This window comes from Panthera pardus, unplaced genomic scaffold, assembly GCF_024362965.1.
Source record: "Panthera pardus isolate Hobbes unplaced genomic scaffold, ASM2436296v1 HiC_scaffold_6, whole genome shotgun sequence".
Classification (NCBI taxonomy): Eukaryota; Metazoa; Chordata; class Mammalia; order Carnivora; family Felidae; genus Panthera; species Panthera pardus.
In genome coordinates, this window is record NW_026526991.1 from 83,092,215 (window position 1) to 83,117,799 (window position 25,585).

At 35.6% G+C, this 25,585-nt stretch overlaps 1 protein-coding gene across 9 annotated transcripts in view; it reads left to right on the forward strand.

Moving 5' to 3' along the window:
* Window positions 1-25,585, forward strand: part of DNAI7 (dynein axonemal intermediate chain 7) — a 76,570-nt gene that overhangs the window by 36,478 nt on the left and 14,507 nt on the right. For 8 of the 9 annotated variants that reach the window (XM_019452234.2, XM_019452241.2, XM_019452242.2 and 5 more), the window contains 4 exons: window positions 1,584-1,687; window positions 3,468-3,777; window positions 21,761-21,836; window positions 24,139-24,299. In XM_019452234.2, the coding sequence (XP_019307779.1) occupies window positions 1,584-1,687; window positions 3,468-3,777; window positions 21,761-21,836; window positions 24,139-24,299 (651 nt within the window). The remainder of the gene's footprint in view (window positions 1-1,583; window positions 1,688-3,467; window positions 3,778-21,760; window positions 21,837-24,138; window positions 24,300-25,585) is intronic. The other variant, XM_019452238.2, reaches the window with a different exon arrangement.

Consider the following 25,585-nt stretch of genomic DNA (forward strand, 5'->3'; position numbering starts at 1 on the left):
AAACAGTACATAAAAGATTAGGAAAAAAATACTGTAATGTTAAATTTGAAGTGGAGATATCAGTATGAAGCAGATTTCTTTTTAATCCTTAAGATGGAACCAAGTCTAACTGGGGTAAACAGCTGATTCCGGGTCTGGAGCAAGGACAGTGAAAGATGAGATTGAATTATCTTGTGCTAGAAAGCAAATAAATACACACTATTGGAGTCATATCCAAAGGCATAGAACTAGCCTAAAGAAGCTTTCACTGGTCAAATTTGCAATAATTTGAATATCAGAAAGAATAATCATAATTGATTATAACACATTAAATAAAGAAAAATCCATGGGTCTAAAGTGATAACTCCAAAAAGGAAGGGGGACAGTGGAGTAGGGGGAACGAAGAGTTCTTTACAGAAGAATGCCATCTGATAAATGTAGAAGGAATTGTAAGTTAGAAAGTCACCATTTTTCAGTCCCCGATTGTAATAAATGATAAGGATCATTTTCACCTAGATAATTAGGTGAAAAGTTGTTGAACACCTGATTCTCCTAGTGCCAAAGTATTAGGCCACAGATTATTTATTGATTGGGGAAAAGTATACTTTGTAACTGGGAGAATATGGGTACTTACACCTTAACCAAGTGATCAAGTCCACATTGTTAATAGTGGGACATCATAGAGCTCCTGATAGGATGCAACATGAAGAACACAACATAAGGTCCAATGCCTTCTTGCCAAAAATAACTAAGCCTATGTACACACCTAACTTTCAAAAAAGTTACAAAAAATAAAGGGGATAGAAAAGCAAGTTAAACAATACCATGAGGAAACAATCAGATAAATTCACAGTGTTCTACAAGACAGCTATTCCGGATACTTCAAAAGGTAATGTCACCTTTTAAGGAAAAAAGTGTGGGGGATCAATGACTTTTTAAAAATTAACAATATATTCAATCTCCAGTACTTCTAAGGTTTTACAATATGGCAGCTATACACATACAGTATTGACTTATTTGAGGCATTTAAGAGAGCTAACATGCAACAAGCTCTATTTGTTTTTATCAAACATTCTTAAGAACATCCTTAAATTGTGCATTTAATGTTGGACATCAAGTGTCAGACTAATGAAACATGACTCATTTGGATTTCATAAACTGGAAATTTTGTTTTCTAAATTTGATAATGTTCAGAAATGAACTAGCTTTTGCAGTAGCATGATCTACATTTTAATAAGGTACAGATAAAGAAGCAGGTGTATAGTTAAGATGAAAAATCATGATAATGCTAAAATTGAAAAGGGTTCATGGTAATCATGATAATGCTAAAATTTTAACAGTAATCCTGGGAATATAGGAGCAATTTTAATCCTTAGAGACTGTAAGGGAAACTGAGTGCAAAGGTGAAGCACATTTGTATCACTGAAGTTCACTTGTATCATTCAGAAAATTTTTTAAAGCAATTTTTTGTTAGTTTGATATTTTTACCCAGATTACTCTTTTAAGTAATAAAGGGAATCTAACACCTAAGTAATGAAATGACTCTTGTAAGTTGCATAATTTATGAGGCCTCTAATCTTTTATGTTTTCTTTTTCTGTTACAGCAAGCTAGTACATTAGCAGATCTGGATAGTGGAAATATGGAAAAAGTCATTCAAGATGAAAATGTTACTGTATATGTGTGGGCAAACCTCAAGAAGAATCCAAGGTATTCCCATGGGTGATACTGTAGGTCAAAAGACATTGGGAGTCACATCATGATGACCAGGCATATGTCTTTTGCATAATAGTGTGGTATACATGGATAAAACCTATGTTAGGAAGTCAGCCAGCTGGAGTTTGAATCACAGAACTGCCATTTATTTACCTGAGGCAAGTTACTTAGCCTTCTGGAGCTTCATTATATCAATGGTCAACTGATGATTATATTACTTAACTTAATAGGATTGGGTTGAAGGTTAAATATTAATATAAAAATCATAGCATGATGTTTAGTACAAACAAATGCTGAATAGATAAATGTCTTCCCCTTTTCTTTACCCACTTAATTCACACCCCACATAGGGTGGTAGGTGCTTTCTACATGGCAATCTAAAACTTTGAAAATCTTTGTGAACTTTTTAAATAATACTTAAAAAATACATATATATATATAAATTATATTTAATTATATAAATTATATAAATAATTGTATATATTATATATAATTAAATATATGATGTATAATTATATAAATTATATAAATTTTATTTAATTATAAAAATAAAATATATTTATATTATATATATATATTTAAGTGATGTTTCCCCACTTATTTACAGGTAATAACATCTTTCTGAGAAATGAGAGTGATAATGATAAATTTATAATTACTTCTGCTATTTAATCTTCAACAGTTCAAATTAATTGAGTTAGTATGGCAGTGAGTTCTAGGGGAAAAAAATTGCAAAGTAAAAGTTAGGAGGCCTAGGTTCTGGTCCCAGCTCTGAAAAGGCTAGTCATATGATAGTGGAAAGAATTGGACTTTAATTTTGATATTTAGTAACAGGAATGGACAAAATACTTTCCAAGTTACATTTGCTGTAAAATACTCTGGTTTAAATCTAATGAGACAGTGTATTAATATAACCCTTTTCATTATAAAATGTGTTGCCTATAGAAATTACTCTGTATAATTTTTAAAGAAGTAAAATGAATAGCCCTCTATTAACTGTCCAGATTTAAGAAGAGAATTAGAAGAGAATTAGATGGTGTCTTTTTACTAAGATAGTGAATAGTGGAGGCAGAAACAAGTTTTGTTTTATTTGATGATAATGAGGGGGGCTGCAGGCATGACGAGTTTAATGTTGGGTCTGTTGAGTTTGAAGTACTTGTGAAATATCCAAGTGCAACTGTCTGAAGGCACTGAAAAAATCTGAGTTGATCTATTTTGGGGAGTCATTATCATAGATCAGTAGTTCTTAACTTTTTGGGAGTCATAGACTCTTACAAACTTTATTACATACACATCATAGATAAGGGCATTTTTGGGCCTCTTAAAGCCGATTCAGGGATCCCTCTTCTGTCCCACTACCCCATCCCAAGACACATAGAACTCATGTTAGAAATGCCAGATTACATAAGTAATGATTGAAGCCATCAAAATAAGATCCAAGGAGAATATGTAGAGGGAGAAAGAAAGAGGGCCTGGATAGAGAACTGAGTAATATAATATCAACATTTAAGGGACAGGAAGAAAGCCATACAGGGGAAACAAAGAAGGACCTGCCTGAGATGGAAGAGAAGAGTATGGGGTCATACATCCCAAGAGAGTGTTTTTGAGAAGGATAACACTAGCAACTGGGTCCAAATTGCAAAGCAAGCAAGCAGGCATGGGTTGGGACTCAAACCTGTGGCAAAATTAAAGTGGAGAGAAATCTTGCTTAGGTATAGATTCTCAGCAGACTTCGTTTTCTACAGTCTCACCTTTTTGTTAAAATCATTAACAGGTATAGAAGTGTCAGATTCTCTGAAACACAAATTAGATTTGAAATTCCAAGGATTTTAGCAACAAGTGGCATTGCTATACGACTCCTGCATACTCACTATGACCATGCCACACCACTGCGCCCTGTTTCAGCATCATTACAAGGACATACTGCCACAGTAACTCACTTTGTCAAAGATGAAGTTCAGAAGGGAGAAGCAGAAATCAGCAAAGAGCTCCAAGAAGAGTATAAGCAACAAGAATGTGAGTCTGTATCAGTTTATGAGGAAGAAACAAAAGTTGAGGAACAAGGTGATACTGAAGTACAAATGGTAGGACACATTTTTTAAATGTATACATTTTCTTTATGTAAAAAATGTTATTAGATTCCCTTGAAGCATTCTCAAGATTTTTTTCCTTAACAACTAAGAAATTGTCTGAAAGCTGGTTTCTTGCCAGTGGCTCAGTTTTGAATGTATATATTTTCTTCTTGCCTTTTATTTATAGTCACTATTCATAATTGAGCCTGTTGTTTCCACATCCTAAAATTCAGCACAGGAATTGCTCCTTTTTATTCTAGGGATATGCCTGAACAGCTTTGAAACAAATTTAATTTTTGTGTATTTTATTTCCAACTCACTTAAGGGAACTTGTCATTAAATGGAAATTTGTAGTAAATACTTTCACTAACTGAAGGATTATCTTACATTACTTTCTCACCTGTTGGTTTTATAAGGTGGAATTTTAGAAAGTAAAATTGATTTTCTTAAATTGCTGTACTCCTCTCTTAAAATTGGACATCTTTAGATATAATAACATATTTGGGCAATTTACTAATCCTACTCCTTTAGTTGTTTTCTGCTCTTTTCTATTTCTGGGATTTTCAAGCCACTTACTTTTTATGTTAGAATTAACTGTGTCTTTAGAATTTTTCAGAACTGAGTGGCTTTTAAGTTTGGCCATAAACAATCTGCATTTTAGGAAGGTCCAGAAGTAGCAGGTTTTCCTACAAGTGCTAAGACACGACATGCATTGTTTTATTGGTTTATTTTCTTTAAACAGGGTTAAGAATTAGATTGAATACGAACTTGAAATCAGAATAGGGATTTATTAGATATTCTAAGAATAAATTTAATTGAAAAATTCCACTTTAAATATTACACCAGAATAAAAGATTATAAAGATTCTTTAGCAATATAGAAAATGGATATGACATGATGATCTAAATACAAAGACTAGTATTTAGAGTATGATTACAAGCATGTCAAAATGAAAAGGAATAGGGGAGGAGAACCCAGAAACTTGTATATAGCTGACATTTTGGAGAGGTGGGAAATGATTTGCTCTTTTAAAAAGATTTTTTTATGTTCATTTTATTTTTGAGAGAGAGAGAGAGATAAAGTGCGAGCAGGGGAGGGGCTGAGAGAAAGAGAGGGAGACACAGAATCCGAAACAGGCTCCAGGCTCTGAGCTGTCAGCACAGAGCCCGATGTGGGGCTCAAACCCACAAACTGTGAGATCATGACCTGAGCTGAAGTCAGTGCTCAACCGACTGAGCCACCCAGGCACCCCACAAATAATTTTCTCTTTAAAAATTCGTCACTTAAAGAAATGATCTTTGATCAATCCTATAGCTTTAAAAAAAAACAAACAAACTTAAAGCTTAAAAAAAAAAAAAAAAGCTTAGGTAGCTTGGTAGCTTCACTAGAGTTCATATTTCCTGTTATCCTGCCTTTCCTGAACATACGGGATGATTACACTCTTCACCACCTTGAAGTTAGGCATGACCATGACTTGCTTTACCTGATCAGATGTGAGTGGAAGGGACATACTGATTTCTAAAGGTGGGAAAAATAAAGAATGAGTAAATGGGCCCTGGACTTGACATTGTTTAAATATGCAGTAAAAAAGGCCAAAATGAAAACCCATTAACTTAAAATTTGACAGGATTCATGGTTGAACATTCAGAACTGTTAGATGCAAAAAGCATCTGAAAATGTTTGATCTTGATCTGATTAAAAATGTTGGATAATTTCTCTCCCCTCAGGTCCCTTGATTATATAATTAATGTTTTGTGAAAACCCACCAGCATTTTATTCAAGAATTTCACATTTAAAAATTTTTAAATTAGAAAACATAATTTGATAGATTACTTGAATTTACATGGCTAACACAATTCTTTCTTATGCACACGTCTTTGTTAAAGGGGCCTCATGCAGTGATGATTTATTATGCTCTGTAAATGTTGGAAATAGTTATATATAAAAAATGTAAGCATATAGGGACGCCTGGATGGGTCAGTTGGTTAAGCATCCAACTCTTCATTTCAGCTTATGTCAGCATCTTGCGGTTCGGTTCATGAGTTCAAGCCCTGTGTCGGGCTCTGCACTGACAGCATGTGGAGTCTGCTTAAGATTCTCTGTCTCCCTGTCTCTCTGCCCTTCCCTCTGCTTGTGCTCAAGTACACACACACACACACACACACACACACACACACACACACTCTCTCTCTCTCTCTCTCTCACACAAAATAAATAAATGAATCAAAAAAATGTTTTTAATGTATAAGCATATAAATTCACTGACATACTCAACAGTGAAATTATGTATTTTTCTCAAGGTCTGTCATTTATTTCAGACAATAAGGAGTTATTTACAGTAAGGAGTGCTTTCCTTTACTGTCAGCAGTTGAGCTCGAGAGTACCAAATGAAGATTTCCTCAGCTCAAATGGCTCTTACCAATGTGTTTACATTGCGTTTTTCTGTTATTATTTAATGTTTTATTGAACAGTTTCAACGTCTAACTAACAGTATGCCAATACCTAATGTTGATAATGCCACAAAAGTAAACCCAGCAAAAGCATTCCACCCAGTGGTAAATTGCATGTTTTATAGAATGTTGAAGCTGTCCTCAAATAAGTAGTCTAGGAACCCCAGACTAGAAGTAGCAGGCAATTAGTGATATGGCAGAAACAGTTTTATTTTATGAAACTTCTCCACAGCCTGGGAAGCTTGGCCAACAATTGTGTGAATGGTAGATGGGGGAACCTGGCTGGAGGGAACTTTGTTATCAGGGGATTTGAAAAGAGAAAATTGCCTGAAAGATGAAAATAACATTAATTCACTTACCACCCCTATTTCCAGGAACCAAAACACTTACCACACCCAACAGGCGTGTGTAGATGCTTCTGCACGTGTGCCCCATCATCCTTCCAAAACTGAGAAAGTTAATATGAATAGTGCTAAAGCATTCTTCCACAGAAGCAGAAGAAACCTGTAGTAATGGTTAAGTGTGCCAAGGCAGGAGGGAAAAGCCATTTCCTGTGCTGGGAGGCTTGGTGGGGTGGGGTCAAGTCAGGGGAGCAGTAATTGCTTAGAAGAATCCCTCAAGGCACTTGCTGTGCTGTGCTAGGTAACAAAAGAGAGAAGACAGTCTTTAACAGTTGTCACCTGGGTCTACACTTGCCTCTAATTTTTGTAAATGTGAGTAGACTGCAGGGGGCAAAAATCACTGGATTTATAAAAAAGGATCAGCAGCTCAAAAGAGGAGGTCAAAGATAATTTGGTGGAATTGATGTGGAAAAAAAAAGTAAGAGAAATGGTAGAATGAAGTAAGAGGTTCAAACTCTGTATAAATTTCCAGAAATCAAGAAGGGAAAGAATGAGTTTAGTATAATAATTGGCAGTAGAACAGCATATAAATTTTTATATTTCACTCTACAGACTAAAAAAATACGGAGTACTTTGTTTTTATATTTAAAGCTTTAATCAAAGCTCAAAATGATAAAAGTATATGAGGAGAACATAGAGAAGTTATTTTATTATCTTTACTAAGGTCTTATCAGTGCATTAAAATCAAGACCATAAAAGGAGATTCACTGGATCCAAACATTTGGTTTTTTTATTTTTTTAATGTTTATTTGCTTTTGAGAGAGACAGAGTGTGAGCAGGTGAGGGGCAGAGAGAGGGAGACAGAATCCGAGGCAGTCTCCAGGCTCTGAGCTGTCAGCACAGAGCTTGATGCAGGGCTCGAACCCACAAACCACAATATCATGCCCTGAGCTGAAGTCGGACGCTTAACCCACTGAGCCACCCAGGCGTCCCTGGATCTAAACATTTGCATAGCCCAATAAACCTCACTATAAACAAATTTGAAAGATCATGAAATGAGAAAACTATTTCAACACATAAAACAAGAGGTTAGTATTCGAATCGAAAGAACTCTTACAAATTGGTAAGACAATATCCTAATGTAAAATTAGGCAAAGGACTTGAGGAGGCAGATGAGAGGAGAAGTGTAACTAACCAATTGAAAAATGAGAAGATACTGAATCCAATAAGTGATCAAATTAGAAGCAACATTATATCTGTCTTCTCAGATTGAGTATGAGGGGGAGGACTCATTTTCGCATACTGTTGTTAGAAATGTAAATTTGTATGATCTTTCTGAAGGGCAATTTGGCACATGTAAATGTAGCTATCAGTGATTTTAATTTTAGTAATTTGTTTTGAAATAATAGGACAAGTAAATAAAAATGCGCTACAGTGTTTATTGAGATATTTTTATAGTAGCAAATATAGTCCACAGATTAATTATCAAATAGTCAACAGTCAAATATTAGTAGTCATTCAAAATAATGATATCGATTTTATATACTTATAAACTTTTATATACTTATAGATTTTATATACTTTAAATTTAAAATTTTTAAGATATAATTGACATACCTATTAGCTTCAGGTGTATAACATCTATTTGATGTCTTTACTATGAAATAATTACCACGATAAGTCTAGTTAACATTCATCATCATACATAGGTACAAAAATACAATTTTTTTTTTTGTGATGAGGACTTCTAAGATCTCTCTCTGCAATTTTCAAGTATATAATACAGCATTGTTAATCATAGTCACCATGCTGTACATTACATCCCCAGGACTTATTTTATAACGGGAGTTTTGTACATTTTAGCCGTCTTCACCCATTTTACTCACCCCCACCCTGAGTAACTGCCAATCTCTTCTATGTGTTTATGAAGTTGTGTTTGTTTTTGTTTAGCTTCCACATACAAGATAATCCAGTATTTGTCTTTCTCTTACTTCACATAATGCCTTCAAGGTCCATGTATGTTGTCACAAATGGCAACATTTCCTTTTGTATGGCTTAATAATATTCCATTGTGTGTATATACCATATTTTCTTTATACATTCATCTATCAGTGAACACTTAGGTTGCTTCTAGTACAGTCTTGACTACTGTAAATAATGCTGTAGTGAACAGTATATATATATTTTTTAAGTTGGTATTTTTATTTCCTTTGGATAAATACCCTAAAGCGGAATTTGCCTGATCATATGGTCACATGGTATCTCTATTTTTAATTACTTTGAGGAAGCTCCAGACTGTTTTCCATGGTGGCTGTACCAGTTTACATTCCCACCAACAGTGCACAAGGGTTCCCTTTTCTCTATTTCCTCGTCAACCCTTGTTACTATCTTTTTGAAAACAACTAACAGGTAAGAGGTGATATTTCACTGTGGTTTTGATTTGCATTTCTCTGATGGTTAGTGATGTTGAATACCTTTTTATGTACCTGTTGGTCTATCTCATGTACCTAGAGGTCTTCTTTGGGAAAAGGTCTATTGAGATCCTCTGCCCATTTTTATATTGGATTGTTTCTTGCTATTGCACTATATAGATTCTTCATATATTTTGGATATTAACCCCTTATCAGATACATGATTTGCAAATATTTTCTCCCATTTGGTAGGTTGCTTTTTTTTGTTGATTGTTTCTATAGAAGCTTTTTAGTTTGATGTAATCCCAATTGTTCATATTTGCTTTTGTTGCTTTTGCCTTTGGTGTCAAATCCAAAAAATTGTTACCAAGACCAATGTCAAGTTTACCACCTATGTTTTCTTCTAGGAGTTTTATGGTTTCAGGTCTTAGGTTCAAGTCTTTAGTTCATTTTGAGATAATTTTTGTGTATGATGTAAAGTGCTCCAGTTTCATTCTTTTGCATGTGACTGTCCAGTTTTCCCAGCACCATTTACTGAAGAGACTGTTCTTTTCTCATTGTATATTCCCAGGTCCTTTTCATAAATTAATTGACCAAATATGCATGGGTTTACTTCTGGTCTCTCTATTCTGTTCCATTTATATATGTGTCTGTTTTATGCCAATATGTTACTGTTTTAATTACTATAGCTTTATAATATAGTTTGAAATTAGGACATATGATGCCTCAGCTTTGTTCCTCTTTCTCAAGATTGCCTTGGTTATTCAGGGTCTTTTGTGGTTCCATACACATTTTAGGACTGTTTTTTTGTAATGCCATTGGAATTTTGATAGATTTCACATTGAATCTGCAGATAGCTTTGGACTACCTGTATCTGTATGGACTTTTTAACAATTTTAATTCTTTCAATCCATGAGCATAGAATATCTTTCCACTTATTTGTGTTTTTAATTTCTTTTATTAGTGTTTTATGGTTTTCAGTATACAAGTCTTTTGCCTCCTCAGTTAAATTTATTCCTCATATTTTATTCTTTTTTATAGAATTGTAATTGGATTATTTTCTTGATTTCTCTGATAATTTGTTTTTAGTGTATCGAAATGCAAGGGATATTTGTATACTGAGTTTGTATCCTGCAGCTTTACTGAATATGTTGATAAGTTCTAACAGTTTTTTTGTGTGTAGTCTTTAGGGGTCTTTCTATATATAACAGGGTTTTCCTGTATATAATATCATGTCATCTGCAAATAGTGTTCCTTTCCACTTGGTGGACTTACTTCTTTTGCTTGGAATAATTGCCCTGGTTAGGACTTCTAATACCATGTTAAATAAAAGTGGTGAGAGTGGGCATCCTTGTGTTATTCCTGATCTTAGAGAAAAAGCTTTCAGCTTTTCAGTGTTGGGTATGATGTTTATGGGCTTGTCATATATGGTCTTCATTATGTTGAGGTACATTCCCTCTATACCCACTTTGTTGAGAGTTTTTACAAAAAGTGGCTGTTAAATTTTTTTAAAATGCTTTTTCTGCATCTACTGAGATAATATGATTTTTATCCTTCATTTTGTTAATGTGCTATATTACATTGATTGATTTGTGGATGTTGAACCATTCTTGAATCTGTAATATATCCTACTCAATCATTATGTATGATCCCTTTAATGTATTGTTGAATTCAGTTTGCTAATGTTTTGTTGAGGATTTTTGCAACTATGTTTATCAGGATTATTGGCCTGTAATTTTCTTATGGTGCTGTTGTCTGGTTTTGGTATCAGGGTAATACTGGCTTTATAAAATTAGTTTGGAAATATTCCATTTTACTCTGTTGTTGGAAAGACTTTGAGAATGGTTGATGTTAATTATTCTTTAAATGTTTGGTAGAACTCATCAGTGAAGCCATCTGGTCCTGAATTTTTGTTAGGAAGTTTTTGTTTGTTTGTTTGTTTGTTTGTTTGTTTGTTTATTGAATTTCCTCACTGGCAATTGATCTGTTCAGATTTTCTATTTCTTCAGGATTCAGTCTTGGCAGGTTTATGTTTCTAGGAATATCCATTGCTTCTGGGTTGTATATTTTATTGGTGTATAATTGTTCAGTGTAGTCTCTTATGATCCTTCATATTTGTGGTATCAGTTATAATGTCTCCTCTTTCATTTCTGATTCTGAGTTCTCTTTTTTTCTTGGTAAGTCTAGCTAAAGTTTTGTCAATTTGTTTTGTTTATCTTTTTAAAAAACCAGCTCTTAGTTTTATTGATATTTTCTATTGTCTTAGTCTCATTTATTTCTGTTCTGATCTTTGTTATTTACTTCTAATTTGGGGCTTCATTTGTTCCTTTTCTAGTGCCTTGAGGTGTAAAGTTAGGTTGTTTATTTGGAATCTTTCTTGTTTCATGATGTAGGCGTTTATTGCTATGAACTTTTCTGTTATAACTTCTCTTGTTGCATCTCATAGGTTTTGGTATGTTGTGTTTCTATTTTTATTTGTTTCAAGGTATGTTTTTTAAATTTCTCATTTGATTTCTTCTTTGACCCATTGGGTGTTCAGTAACATGTTGTTTAATCTCCACATATTTGTGGATTTTCCAGTTTTCTTCTTATAATTGATTTCTAGTTTCTTAACATTGTGACTGGAGAAGATGCTTGATATAATTGTAGTTTTTTTAAATTTCTTAAATTTATTTTCTCTAAATTTAAATTTAAATACAGGATAATTTGGGGTCTAGCATATGATCTGTACTGGAGAATGTTCCATGTGCACTGGAGAAGAATGTGTACTCTGTTGTATTTGGATAGAATGTCCTGTATATGTCTGTTAAGTTCATCTGGTCTAACATGTCATTTAAGGCATTGGTTTATGTCTGAATGATCTAGTCATTGGTGAAAGTGGGGAATTAAAGCCCCCTACTGTATTGTATTGCTGCCATTTCTCCCTTTAGATCTGTTAATAATTGGTTTCTTTGTTTAGGTGTTCCTATGTTGTATACACAAATATTTATAAGTGTTGTATATTATTGTTAGAATGACCCCTTTATCATTATGTAATGACCTTTGTCTCTTATTAGTCTTTGTCTTAAAGTCTATTTTGTCTGATAAAAGTATAGCTGTGTTATTTCTCTTTTGGTTTCCTTTTGCACGGGTATCTCTTTCCATCCCTTCACTCAGAGATTCACTTTAGTGAATCTATATAGATGGGTCTTCAGATTCCACATATGAGTGAAATCATATGATACTTTTCTTTCTCTGCCTGACTTATTATGCTTAGCATAATACACTCTAGTTCTATCCATGTTGTTGCAAATGGCAAGATTTTATTCTTTTTGATTTTCGAGTAGTATTCCATTGTGCATGTGTGTACACACACACACATACACACACACACACACACACACACACACACACACACACACACCCCACATCTTCTCTGTCCATTCATCAGTTGATGGACATTTGGGCTCTTTCCATAATTTGGCTATTTTGATATAGTGCTGCTATAAACACTGGGGTGCATGTGCCCCTTCAAATCAGCGTTTTTGTATCTTTTGGATAAATACCTACTAGTGCGATTGCTGGATCGTAGGACAGTTCTATTTTTAATTTTTTGAGGAAGCTCCATACTGTTTTCCACCAGTTCATGGCTCCACCAGTTTGCGTTCCCACCAACAGTACAAAAGCGTTCCCCTTTCTCAGCATCCTCGCCAACGTCCGTTGTTTCCTGAATTGTTAATTTTAGCCATTCTGACAGGTCTGAGGTGGTAACTCATTGTGGTTTTGATTTGTATTTCTCTGATGATGAGTGTTGTTGAGTATCTTTTCATGTGTCTGTTAGCCATCTGGATGTCTTCTTTGAATCAGTTATCACTTTAACATTTCTTATAAGGCTGGTCTAGTGGTGATGAACTCTTAACTTTTGCTTGTCTGGAAAACTCTGTCCTTCAATTTTGAATGACAACTTTGCCAGGTATTCTTAATTGGCAGTTTTTTTCTTTTTAGCATAATAAATTGTAACATTCCCTTCTGGATGGCAAATTTTCTGCTGAAAAAATCTGATTGTTTTATGGGGGCTTCCTTGTATGTAATGAAATATTTTTCTCTTGTTGCTTTTCAGGTTCTCACCTTGTCTTTTACTTTTAACACTTTAATTATAATGTGTCTTAGTATGGGTCTCTTTGGGTTCATCTCTTTTGGAACTCTGTAGGCTTCCTGGATCTGGATGTCTGTTTCCTTTCCTAGAGTAGGGAGGTTTTCAGCCATTATTCCTTCAAATATGTTTCTACCCACTTCATTTTTCTCCTTCTGGGACCCCTATAATGTAAATGTTGGTCTGTGTCATGTCCGTAAGTCTCTTAAGCTATCTCCACTTTGTCTCCCTCTCTTTTTTCTGCTCTGATTGGGTGAATTCCACTGTGAATACAATTCAGTTATTGTATTCTTCAGCTCTGTGATTTCTATTCGACACTCTCATATTTTCTGTCCCTTGGTTGAAATTCTCACATTGTTCATCCATTCTTCTCAAAAGCTCAAAAGCTTGGTGAGCATCTTTATGACCATTATTTTCAAACTTTATCAGATAAACCACTTATCTCCATTTCATTAAGGTCTTTTCTGAGGTTTTATCTTGTTTTTTCCTTTGGAATATACTCCTTTGTTTCTTCATTTTCCTTGCATCTCATTGTTGGTTTCTATGCACTGAACAGCCACCTCTCCCCATCTTGGAGTGTCCTCATGTAGCAGATAAAATGTTTCATTCAAGCCTGCCCTAGCTCCTGGTTGTCTCTGCATCTTTTGTGATTGTCCAAGTAGCCAACTTTAGTTTTAGTGGCTCTCAGTAGTTGAGGATGTGCCAAGACCTATCAGTTTCCCAAAGGGGAGAGTCTCAGTCAGCACTTAGGTTCAGGCTAATTGGAAGCCAGGCCTTCAGGCTGCGGCTTTTTAAAGTATGCAAATATACACCTTTCAGTAAATACTGGGAGAAGGGTATTTTTGTCTGTTCCCTCTGAGCTGAGCCCTGGGGTGGTAGCCAGTTAAGAACTATTTTTTTCTTTGCAATGTTTCCTTATACTCATGAATACAAGCCCCTTTCACCACCAGACCCAGATGATCAAGGGGCACCCCCTGGGCAGCAGACACAAAACCCAGGGCACCAAATGCAAAATACAGGGCACCAGACTTGTGTACAAGCTCTCTGGTAAATACTGGTGTTCTAGGGAGCAGTAGAGTAAGCTGAGTGCAGTGGAGAGAAAGTAGAGAGAGACTATCCTCTGCAGTTGCTGGGGAAGATTACAGTTGGCCCTAAGATGTGTGTTTAATTAGAAGCCTGCCCCTCAGGCCACAGCTATGAAGATAAGCTAATAGGCCTCTTTCACAAAAGACTAAGCTCCTGGGTTTGTTGGCTCTCTGCTGTGCCCTGGGGATAGTAGCTAGTTAAGAACCCTTTCTCCATTTGTTATAGTCTTGTGGGACCCTTGTGTGTAAGCCCTACTGGTAACCAGAGCCAGGCAATCTAGAGGTGTCCCCTGGGTGGCAGCTGCAAAAATCACACACAGAAAAAGGTTATAGGTTCCATTCTGGGAGATACTGGAACGTGGAGCTAGATGGCTAGGCAGAGAGCACAGAGATGGTGCCCAATGGCCTGTGTTTTTGAAGAGTAATTCAGTAGACCCCTAGATGTGTGTTAAATTAGATGCATTGCCCTCAGGCCTGTGCTTTAAGATAAGCAAATAAGCCTCTTTCATAGAAAGCCTGGGTGATTTTCAGTCAGCTGCTTCTGCACTGGGCCCTGGGGCTGGTAAGTCCCCACACAGGTTCCTTTTAACTGTTACTCAGTTTGCTATAGCCTCGTGGGTCTTATGAACGCTAGCTGTCAGAGGTAGGTGTTTCAGGGGCTGGTCTCTCAAGTGCCAGGTGTGGGTGCAATCTGTGGCGTTAAAAGTTACGGTGCAAGAATTGGGGTTCAAATACTTCAGTCCTCAAGGAGACGATGGCATTTATGCATTCCCTCCTGATTGTGGGTCACTGCATGGAGGTGGCATTCCTGGAAAGATTATGTCTCAGCCTTTTCTACCCACTTTGATGTGGGTTTTTTTTCTCATTCAGCCAATGTGTAGGAGTCACTCAGCTAGTTTTGGGCATCCCCCCAGTCCCAGAGGAAGCTTTCATATGTAGCTGTAGTTTTGATGTATCTGTGGGAGGAAGCGGGTTCGGGATTCTCCTACATCACCATCTTGAACTAGAACCTATCCTACTTTTATGTGGAAAGATACCTAAAATGTATTATTAAGATATTTATTCAAGTTAAGAAACCATAGTTGCAATAGGATTCTGATTTTTGTGAGGGGGGAGGATTTTATTTGTTAATTCATAGAAAAGAATCTGGAAGCCTAGTCACCCAATAATGGGGAGTGTGAGAAAGGTGAGATGGTGCTGTTATCGGTGATATTTTATTTTCTTTACACTTCTGTGTTATTTGAATTTCCAGTAAGCAAGTACTGAACACACATTACTTTCCCAATAGAAAAAATGAAACCATGTATTTCTGTTTTTTGGTTTTAAAGGGAGAAATTTCATAAGCCTCTGTAATCATGCCCCATTTGCTATTTTATCATTGTGAAATTCTCTTCCACTCATCTTCCTCATCCACTTCACCTACCTGTTCCTGATCTTTAAAAACTTACCTTAAATTTTACCTCCACAAGGTTTTCCCCTTCAGGCTAAATTAGATGTCTCTACTCCATTCTTACTATGTCTGATTATTAGAATTCTTACCTTAAACGGTAAATTATGATCTTGAGGACAAGAATATCTTGACAGTTTGTATTTACCATAAGCACAGAACCTCATATAGAGACAGGATAGGGGCTCAATAAATGTTCATTGAATAAATGAAGAAATAAGTGAATGAATGGATGGTTAAATGCACGCTTGTCACTAGAGATTCTTGGGACCCTCCCCTCAGCATCTCTGATCCCTGTAATGATCTGACATAATACAAGTGGTGATAAGAAGGTTTCACTTCCATCACCACAGCACCTCAGGAAGCGTGCCCCCTTGCAGTCCAGTTGGAACTCAGAGTGAATTTGAAGCAATATTTATGGAGGGCAGTTAGGTTTGTATTCCTTTATAATCACAGCAGTATAGGGACCATCATAACCCTAAATGTCATTCACAACACTTTTCTTTGTGTGGCTAGTATGTTCTAAATTTTTTAAACTGGCATGTAAATTCATGAAATTTAACTTGTGTGTATCTATGTATCTGTGTTTATGTAAGAATATGTGTAAATTAGGGACTACCTGCAACATCAATAGGCAAACTTACTGTTTTGGTTTTAGAGGAAGAGATTTCGTTATTTTTACAACTTTTTTTTTTTTAATTTAGGGTAAACAATTTACCTTTAAAATTTTAGGTTGGCATATTTTAATATAAATATATTTCCCATATCTTTTTAATGAATTTAGAAGCTGATTGCAAGGTAAATTATTAGTGTAATAATGCAGGAATTTATTACCCAAAATACCTGAGTCGTGTGTCATTTGTGATCACAAGTACGTATTTAGTACCTTGTTAGAAAATTAAATCCCTTAGGGGTACCTGGGTGGCTCAATCAGTTAAGCATCTGATTTCAGCTCAGGTCACGATCTCACAGCTTGTGGGTTTGAGCCCCAGGTCAGGGACAGCTCAAAGCCTGGATGGAGGCTGCTTCACATTCTGTGTGTGTCTCTCTCTCTGCCCCACCCCTGCTTGCGCTCTGTCTCTCTCTCTCTCTGTCAAAAAAAAAAAAAAATTAAAAGAATTAAAAAAAATTAAATCTCTTAGATTTAGAAGATCCAAATTCTTTTTTCATAGGTCTATTAAGAACTTTGCCACTAGAGGGCTCTTAATACCATATTTTAGTTAATTTAAATGTGTAATAATGATAATATATTAAAATTATAGGTAGTGGGTAATATTGTCTTCCCAATTTATATATCTTACAAAATTTTTATAAATGCCTATTTTAAATGTTACACATTTATGAGAAATTTTGTTTTTTTAGAATGATAATCACTTTCAGAAATGTTTTAAGGATCTCAAGGGTATCTTTGAACTTTGTGAGGTTCAAGTTAAAAATGGTCTTTGTCTTTAAGATACTCTAAACAGATACAAGATTTAACATAAATAGGAGATGTATATGTAAAACATTTACTAAGTGGTACCTTCCATAAGAAATTCAACATGATCATTTTTTTTCAATGAGCTAGTAACAATCTTGTGGAGGAGGAGAGTAACGGTTGCCATATATTCTCATATGTGCAACAAGAGAGATTATGGATGGGAGTTAAGAGATCAAATTTAATCCAAAAGAAAAATATTTTGAGTAGAATGAAAATCTTCTCTGATGAGGTTACATTTGCCCTAAATCTTTTGATAGGCACAGAGGAGTTTAGAGGAGAAGGAAATTATTCTGGTTATGGGGGAAAGCATGAAGACATGAAATATCCTTAGAGATTTCTTGGTATCATCATGGATAAATTTAAAGTCCATGAGAATAACCCATGTAAAAAATAGAGCATTAACATTCCACAGCCTTCAGCTTCCCACAAATTTACTTCAGCAACCCCTTTTCATGGTCATACTCTGGAACTGGTGCTTCTGTCTTTACTCAACAAATATTTATTGAATGCCTATCTACATATGCTGGTGCTGTTCTGACCCTCAGAGGACAGTGGTGAAAGGACCAGTGTGATTCCTGCTCTCATGATTTATATACAAGTCACAAGAAACCAACAATAAATAATCAAAACTGGAAAACAGCAGATAGTAATAAACGTCAGGCACAGAATTAAACAGGATTATGGGAGTGACTGATGGTGATTCCCACTGGGAGGTTAGGAAAGGTTGGGTCATTAGGGAAGGCTTACATGATGAGTTATTAAAGCTGAGAAAGACTAGAAGGAATCAGCTCTGTGATAAGGTAAAAATATTCTAGTCGGAGAGTACAATTACTACAAAGGCCATAAGACAGAAATGAGTACCAGGAAGAAGGCCAGTGGTCTGACGTATTGTGGCAAGGAGGAAAGTGGCATGTGATGACATCAGAGAGGAAGTCAGGGCTTTACAGACCATGAGTAAGAAGTTAAGATTTTATTGTAAATGCAATGGGAAACCATTAAAGAGTTGTAAGTGGGAGAGTGGCATGATCTGATTTTTAGCTCTGAAAGGTTATCCTGGCTACTATTGTGAGGGGCCAGAGTAGAAGCCCAGCATCTGGTTAAATAGCAATGGGGAGACATGAGAGGCAATGGTGCTTGGTTGAAGGTGGTGGTAAGAGACGTGGAAAGGTGGATATGTTTAGGATATGTTTTGGAGGTAAAATAAACAATCCTGCTGAATTCTTATTTGGGGAAACTAGGCAGATGGTGGTGCAATTTACTGAGATGCACAGTAATGGGCCGAACTAGTTGAGAGTGACAGTGACACAAGAGTTTTATTTTGGGAATGGTACTTTTGGGGACACACAAATGGAAATGTGAGGTAGGCAGATGTGAACCTGGAGTTCTGAGGAAAGTCAGACACAGCTGCCATGTCTCATGCAGGTTGAGCACTGCACTTCTAGAGTTGAGTAGTACACAGATGGTGGCCTGAAGAGTGTCACTAGCATAGGTTTTGAAACCATTGACCTACAGATGGTATTAAAGCCACAGGAATAAACTCAGCAAACTCAGGATAATCAGCCTTAGCTTCTAGACAAAATGAAACAAATGATGCTGTATTTTCAAAATTCATCATTAATTGCTGATGAAGAACCAATTCCAACAACTTATTCTAAAGCTCTAAATTTAAATCACTTTTTGATGAAAAAATTGGATTTCAGGTCAATGAACTTTCTTCTCATAGATACTATTTTGAGGGACAACAGAATTCCAGACAGTCTATCAAATTTGTATTCAGTGCTGATGTTTTGGAGATGTGCAATATCAAAATCATCTACTTCACTGACAATTGTTGATATCAGTCTCCTATGTTCTCTTCAAGTAATTTCATGATTTTTGTGGCTATTGATTGGGTTAGTTATGTTTTTACATTTAAATCTTTTATCCATCTGGAATTTATTTTAGTGTCAAGTGAAAAGAATCTAAATTTATTTTACTTCAGATCTTATCCAACTGTCTCAAAACATGTACCATATGAACCTAGGCTTTTCCTATTGATCTGAAATGCCAAATGCTAAATTCCCAAGTGGATCATGAGATCTGTTTCTGGAATCTCTATTCTGTTTCCACTGATCTTATTCATGATCAGACTGTTTTATATTAAACTCAAATCACATATATATTAAAAAAGATTTCCATATTACAGTATCTGCACATTTATCAAGTTGCAGTGAAAAATACTTTGTTAGTGTTCTATGAAGTTCTTCCCATATTATAAGTCATTTCCTGTATCTGTTAAGCCAAGGTCTCATTGAAAAGCTGATAAATTCCTATTGTTGCATGCTACAGTATTGTGGTTATCAAGGGGAAAGTTGTGTCGAGAAATCTAAATTCTTAGTTTTCCTACAAGGTTGGAAACCAATTTGGTCTAAACTCTGAAGAATTTTCAACTTTTTGAAGATGTAAATTGAAAAGCCTGACTTGCTTATTGGCCTCATACCTTTGGTATTTTTAATGATCATTATCCTTCCTGTAAGAAGGAAATGCAACTGGCTTTTTAATGGCAGATAATGTCCAAAGCCACCTGGATATCTATGGACACCTCAAATTCAACATATCCACAGTTGAATTCATTATGTTTCCCCCAAACCTGTCCTTCCTCCTTGTCTTTTCCTGATAATCATATCACCATCCACCTTATTACCTAAGCCAGGCACCCGGAAATCAGTCTTCACCTGTCCTTTGCCTTCTATATCAAGTCACCATCCAAGTTATGTTGATTTTACCTCTGTGTCATCTCTCATACATGCTCCTTCTGATGACTCCAATTACTTCTACCTTTAGTTAGGCTCTGATCCTCTCACTCTTCACTAAACAGTGCATTCATCAGCTGACCACCAGAATAGTCTCTCCAAATGAAAATTTCTTCATGTCAATTTCCTGCTAAGTCTTTTGTGGGCTCTCTTTTACCCATAGGAGAAATTCTTGTCTTTAGAGTGGCATCTAAACTCTACACTCTAGCCTCTGCATCTCTCCAGCTTCACATCTTACACTCACTTAGCATGTCTCACCCCAACCTCACTTGACTACTTGGGGTGCTTGAAACTCTGTTTTGCTTCATGCCTTTCTGCCTTCACTCATGCTTGGAATTCTCTCCCACCATTTTTTGGGAAGACTTAATTATCTTTCAAGATTTAGTTCAAATTTTACCACCTTTGGATAGTATTTCCTGTCTTCACCCATCCAAGGGATATTTTGCTCACAGAACTGATTGTTCTTCCCTTGTACTCTTATGTGGACCCCCTGACCTTTTACTACAACACCCACAAAGCTGTATTAGAACTATTTGTTTACCTGTTTTCCTTAATAGACTGGGAGCATCTTGAGTCAGGGACCTTGTCTTTTTTGTTGTTTATTCCTAGTATCTGACAATGCCTGTACAATTTAGGCACTCTATTAAAATTCTTTGAAGGGTGAGTTAGTAAATGAGAAGTTTCAGAGGTGCAATGGAAAGGGTTGGCAGAGAATGCCATAGTGTTGAAACTGGTCAAGAGGAAGACACAAAGCAATACACTGACAATAAGGGAAAGGATAATTTACTAAGGGGGACTTGGCTTTGTATGATGGTTGAGGATGAGAGGCATGATGGGATTAACTAGCTTTAAGCTTCTGACTAGAATTTGGGTACAAGGTTTTTCTATTGCTCTAGAAGTACAGATGCTATTTTGGGTCAAATGAAGTTTGCTGGATATCATCCAGTTTGCAAATATTAGCGCACACATACCATATATATATATATATATATATATATATATATATACACACACACACACATATATATACATATATATGTGTATATATATATACCATATATATATTTTTTTTTTACAATAACAACACTGCATTTTTCTAGTGCTTTACTGTGTACAAAATTCTTTACTTCTATTATTTTATTTGACTCTTAGAACAGTTGTTTTCCTAAGCTTCGGTTTTCTTTCTTTGTAAAATGAAAATAATACTCACCTCTCAGGGTTGTTTGCAAGGTGTGTTGTGTGTCTGGCACACAGTTAAGCACCAAATATGTTGTTAGAGCAGGAATTTGAGGCCCCAAATGGTTAAATGTCTTGCTCAAGGTTGCAAAACTAAGTTAGTGGCAGATTTAGATATACATTCTAGATTTTATGTCTTCCTATTGTAATATTCATTTTACTATGCTATAGTATCTTTTACATTACTTGGCACACGGTGTTTTTGGTTTCCTTGAGAGGCTTACCCAAACGCAGACTTTGGAATTACTCTATCAGAGAACTGATTGCCAAGATCAAACAAAATCTAAAACTTGGCTAAAATCAAAATACAAATATAAATAATACTTCATAGCTTGCATTGCCTCCTAGTCTATTTTATAGTTGAGGGTTCTCATCAGAGAATCTGAGCAGGCTAATTCCTGCCCTCATGAGGTTCTATGGAGATGTGCTCCCATTTTAACTGATTTTTAAATTACTGTCATTAAGTCCAGTTTTTATGCCAGAGCAAGTGTCAGTTCAGGGCCCTAGAATTAAGGTGGCAGGCCTCTGGAGTGGGAACTGGAGCAGAAAGAGAGTGAAGAGTGAATCTGGGCTGAAGCAGACACTGACAATCGTACCCATCTGTCCTTGTGTTTTCCATAGAGTTTTGTCCAGGAAGAATCTGAAGCCACAAAATGTGAACTGGAGATGAAGTTATTAAGTGAGGCAGTTTTCGCAGGTATTCTAAATTATATTTTTAGAATTTAACTTTATTGGGATTTGTCTGCTTACAAGTGAAATGCAGGGTCATTATTAAAAAATTCAGATGTTGCAGAAATATGTTTGAAGTGAAAATCCTTCATAATCCCTCTTCTGAAATAACTAAGATTAACAAAAACTTCTCCTATTTGTATTTCTTCTCTCTATACCTCTCTTTTGATTTTTAATGAAACCATGAAATGTCATACAAATGCTTGAAAATTACTTTTTTATCAATAATATTTGTTATGTTATAGAACATTCTCCATACAAAGAACATAATATCTATTCTTCTTAAGTGAATGATACTCAATACTATCCTAAGTCAGAACACATTAATAACCTTACTTTTTTTTAGTAGCTGTATAATTCCATCCAGTAATGGAATGTTATTTAAATTTTTATTGATAGTAAGTTTATTTCTAATTTTTCATTATTACAAACCATGTTGTGATGAATATTCACAAACACACATACACAACCATAAATTGCTCAACACTTTTATATTAAATTTTATCTTGGAAAATAGCAATTGGAGCTAGTTAAAAATATCAAAATGATAGTGATATCTAATTTGCAAATATTTTAGTTTGAGATTTATGTGCATCACTTCCCAGTAACTTCTAAAGAATTCATTTTTGATAGGTTTCTTTGCATATTTTTCATAACAGGCTTCTTGTCTACTTCACTTTTTCCAACACGCTTTTTTTCAGCAGCTAAATAGTTTTATATCTTTGTAACTTTTCTATAACCCTGAGGAGGTAGTTTTCCTGTTAGAGATAGGATACTATAATCAATTCGTGAATATCTGTCAATAATACTGAGGTTTTCTACATGGTGATCCCCAAATAATATATATCACAAATGTTTAAATTTGGATACAGTATTCTTTGTTTCTTTTTAGGTAAATGGATGATTAATTAGATACATTTAAAATTTTAAGTCTGCATTTTGTCTTCCTCTTTTGTAGAGGAAGGGGAGAGAAGACATGTTAATTAGCATATCTTGCAATAAGGTCATACAGCTAGTTAAGGGTGGAATCAGATCCACCACCTATAAGTGATCTGATTTCCCTTATCCATCGTACTACATTGAAAGATTTTGGGTGACAGGTGGGAATGGTCCTCATGACATGTGACTTAAAATATTCCCTTGATTTTGCACTGAGAATTATGGAATTATAGAATTTTCCTGTAAAATATCTAAACAGAAGGGATTAGCCAATACGGTTTTTTTCACTTTTAAGCCTCTATGCACCCCCCCCTTTTTTTTATGAGCTGGGCTTATTTTTGTTGAAAAAAAAGTAGCTTTAATATATGTACCAAAATTTTTTTTTCCCATTTTATTTTCTTCTTTCAGATTTTTAGCCCCATAATGTCCAATTTTAAGACATTTATCAGTTATCAAATGTTGTGTTAAGCCACTTTTTGATATTTTACGATGAAGGTGACAGAATATGTCACCCCAAAATATGTCATTTCAGCATAAGGATATTTTGAGTTGAGAGAAACTGAAAAGATGCAGTTGCAAGAAAGGCTTCTTACCCTCACCCTATCTGCCTCAAACCAGGACATAAATTTTCAAAGGTGTCCCTTCTTCCCTCTCTTCCAGGAAGAACAATGGTTAATCCCCAGAGAAAACTTCACACCCTATCAGCCTGGAAAAGGGCCTAGAGGAATCTACATAACAAACTTTACTAACTAGTCCTTTCCTCTATCCTCAGAAACCTAAAACTCAGAAAACCTAAAACCTAAAGCTTTCCTTTAGCTCGTCATTTCTCCACAAATTTGTTGTTCTTGGTTGCAGATGCTCTATAAAGCCAGAGTTCTGAGCCACCTCTGTAGGTTACTCATTTTTCCCTGGGTATCTCCCATATATACAGGAGGTATAATATTAATAAATGAATGTTTTTTTTTCTCTTGTTAATCTGTCTTCATTCTAGAGGTTTCAGCTGAGAACTCAGAAGAGTAGAGGGAAAATTATTTTTCCTCCTCTACAATATATTTTTAGTTATGTTAATAGTAACATATGCTTATTATATACAAATTCTTAAAATGTTGGCATATAAAATATAAATGGAGCCCTCCTCTGTATCTTAACCATTATACATGCCTATTCCCACTTTGAAAGTTAGCTTTGTGAATAGTTTTGAATTAACCACTTTTTGAAGTTTTAGTAGCTAAATAAAAACTTCGTTTCCAGCATCAGAATTTTTTCCTTTCCCTCCTAATACCAAAATGTTATGATCTATTTAGAAACTGAATTAATCTGGTTAATTTTAGCACAGTTGTTGCTGATAGAGAATGCTAATGAAAAGCCATGTTTCTGTGAAGACAATGAGGTTGATTTATGCCAATTCACAACCCTGGGTGGAGTGTACCACTTGGATATTTTCGAACTTCCACCACAGTGTAAACCAATGAAAGGCTGGATGATTGTGGAAGTAGGTTGATTTCAAATCAAATTTATGAGTGAAATAATTTCTCACACTTTTATCTTAAATGATCTAACAGCTAATGAACTTTAACCCTATTAAGCAAGCATAAAGGAAAAAAACTAATTTTAAACTGTCTTGAATTTATAAAATTTGAATCAGATACTAAAGGAAAGGATTCTAAAATAATGCAGATTTTAATTTTTTTTTTCAACGTTTTTTTATTTATTTTTGGGACAGAGAGAGACAGAGCATGAACGGGGGAGGGGCAGAGAGAGAGGGAGACACAGAATCGGAAACAGGCTCCAGACTCCGAGCCGTCAGCCCAGAGCCTGACGCGGGGCTCGAACTCACGGACCGCGAGATCGTGACCTGGCTGAAGTCGGACGCTTAACCGACTGCGCCACCCAGGCGCCCCAAATAATGCAGATTTTAAAACTATAAATCATACGTGTTAATTGTAAACCTATAGCACTACGTTTAGATTGTGCCAATTTGGACTTAATGATAGTTTATTTAAGATGCTGGCAAACTTTTTCTGTAAAGGGCCAAGTGGTAAATATTTTCAGCTTTGTGTGCATACCAGCTCTATCGCTACTCTCATTGTAAGGGTAAGACAGCCACGTGTACTCATTTAACTTTACAGTGGCTTCCAACATGTCCCTTGATCAGAAGCATTGGCATCATTCTGGGAATTTTCTAGAAACACAAATGCATGGGTCCCATTTTAGTCTTACTGAATCAGAAAGTCTGGAGGTGAAGCCCGGAAATCTGTTTTAGTAAAACACACTTTGAAGTTTGAGAACCACTGGTCTGGATCCTTGATGTATAAAGTGTGGTCCATGCACCAGCAGCATCAGCATCACCTAGAAACTTGTTAAAAATGCATAATTTGGTTCTTCGCCTCAGATCTACTGAGTCTGCATTTTAAGAAGACCCTCAGGTGATTCATATGCCCATTTAAGTTTAAGAAGCACAGATCCAGGTGATGCCAATGTTGCTGATGCATGTTCCACACTTTTAGTAAGGATGCTAATGACAGCAGTTGTTAGATCATTTTTGAAGGAGTTCTTCCTGTTTTAATAACTACTAACATTTGCCTTGGTATTGACTTGGTTTATTTTATTTCATGGTGCTTGTGTCCCAAATAACCCTGTTATATTGTCATAATCCGCTCCTCCTTCCCTCCTTGCTCTCCAGCCTTTCTTTCCCCCTCCCTCCCTCCCTCATCCCCTTAGCTCTCTTTTTCTCTGTCTGTCCACCTCTTTCTCTCTCTGCTCTAGCACATCATGTAC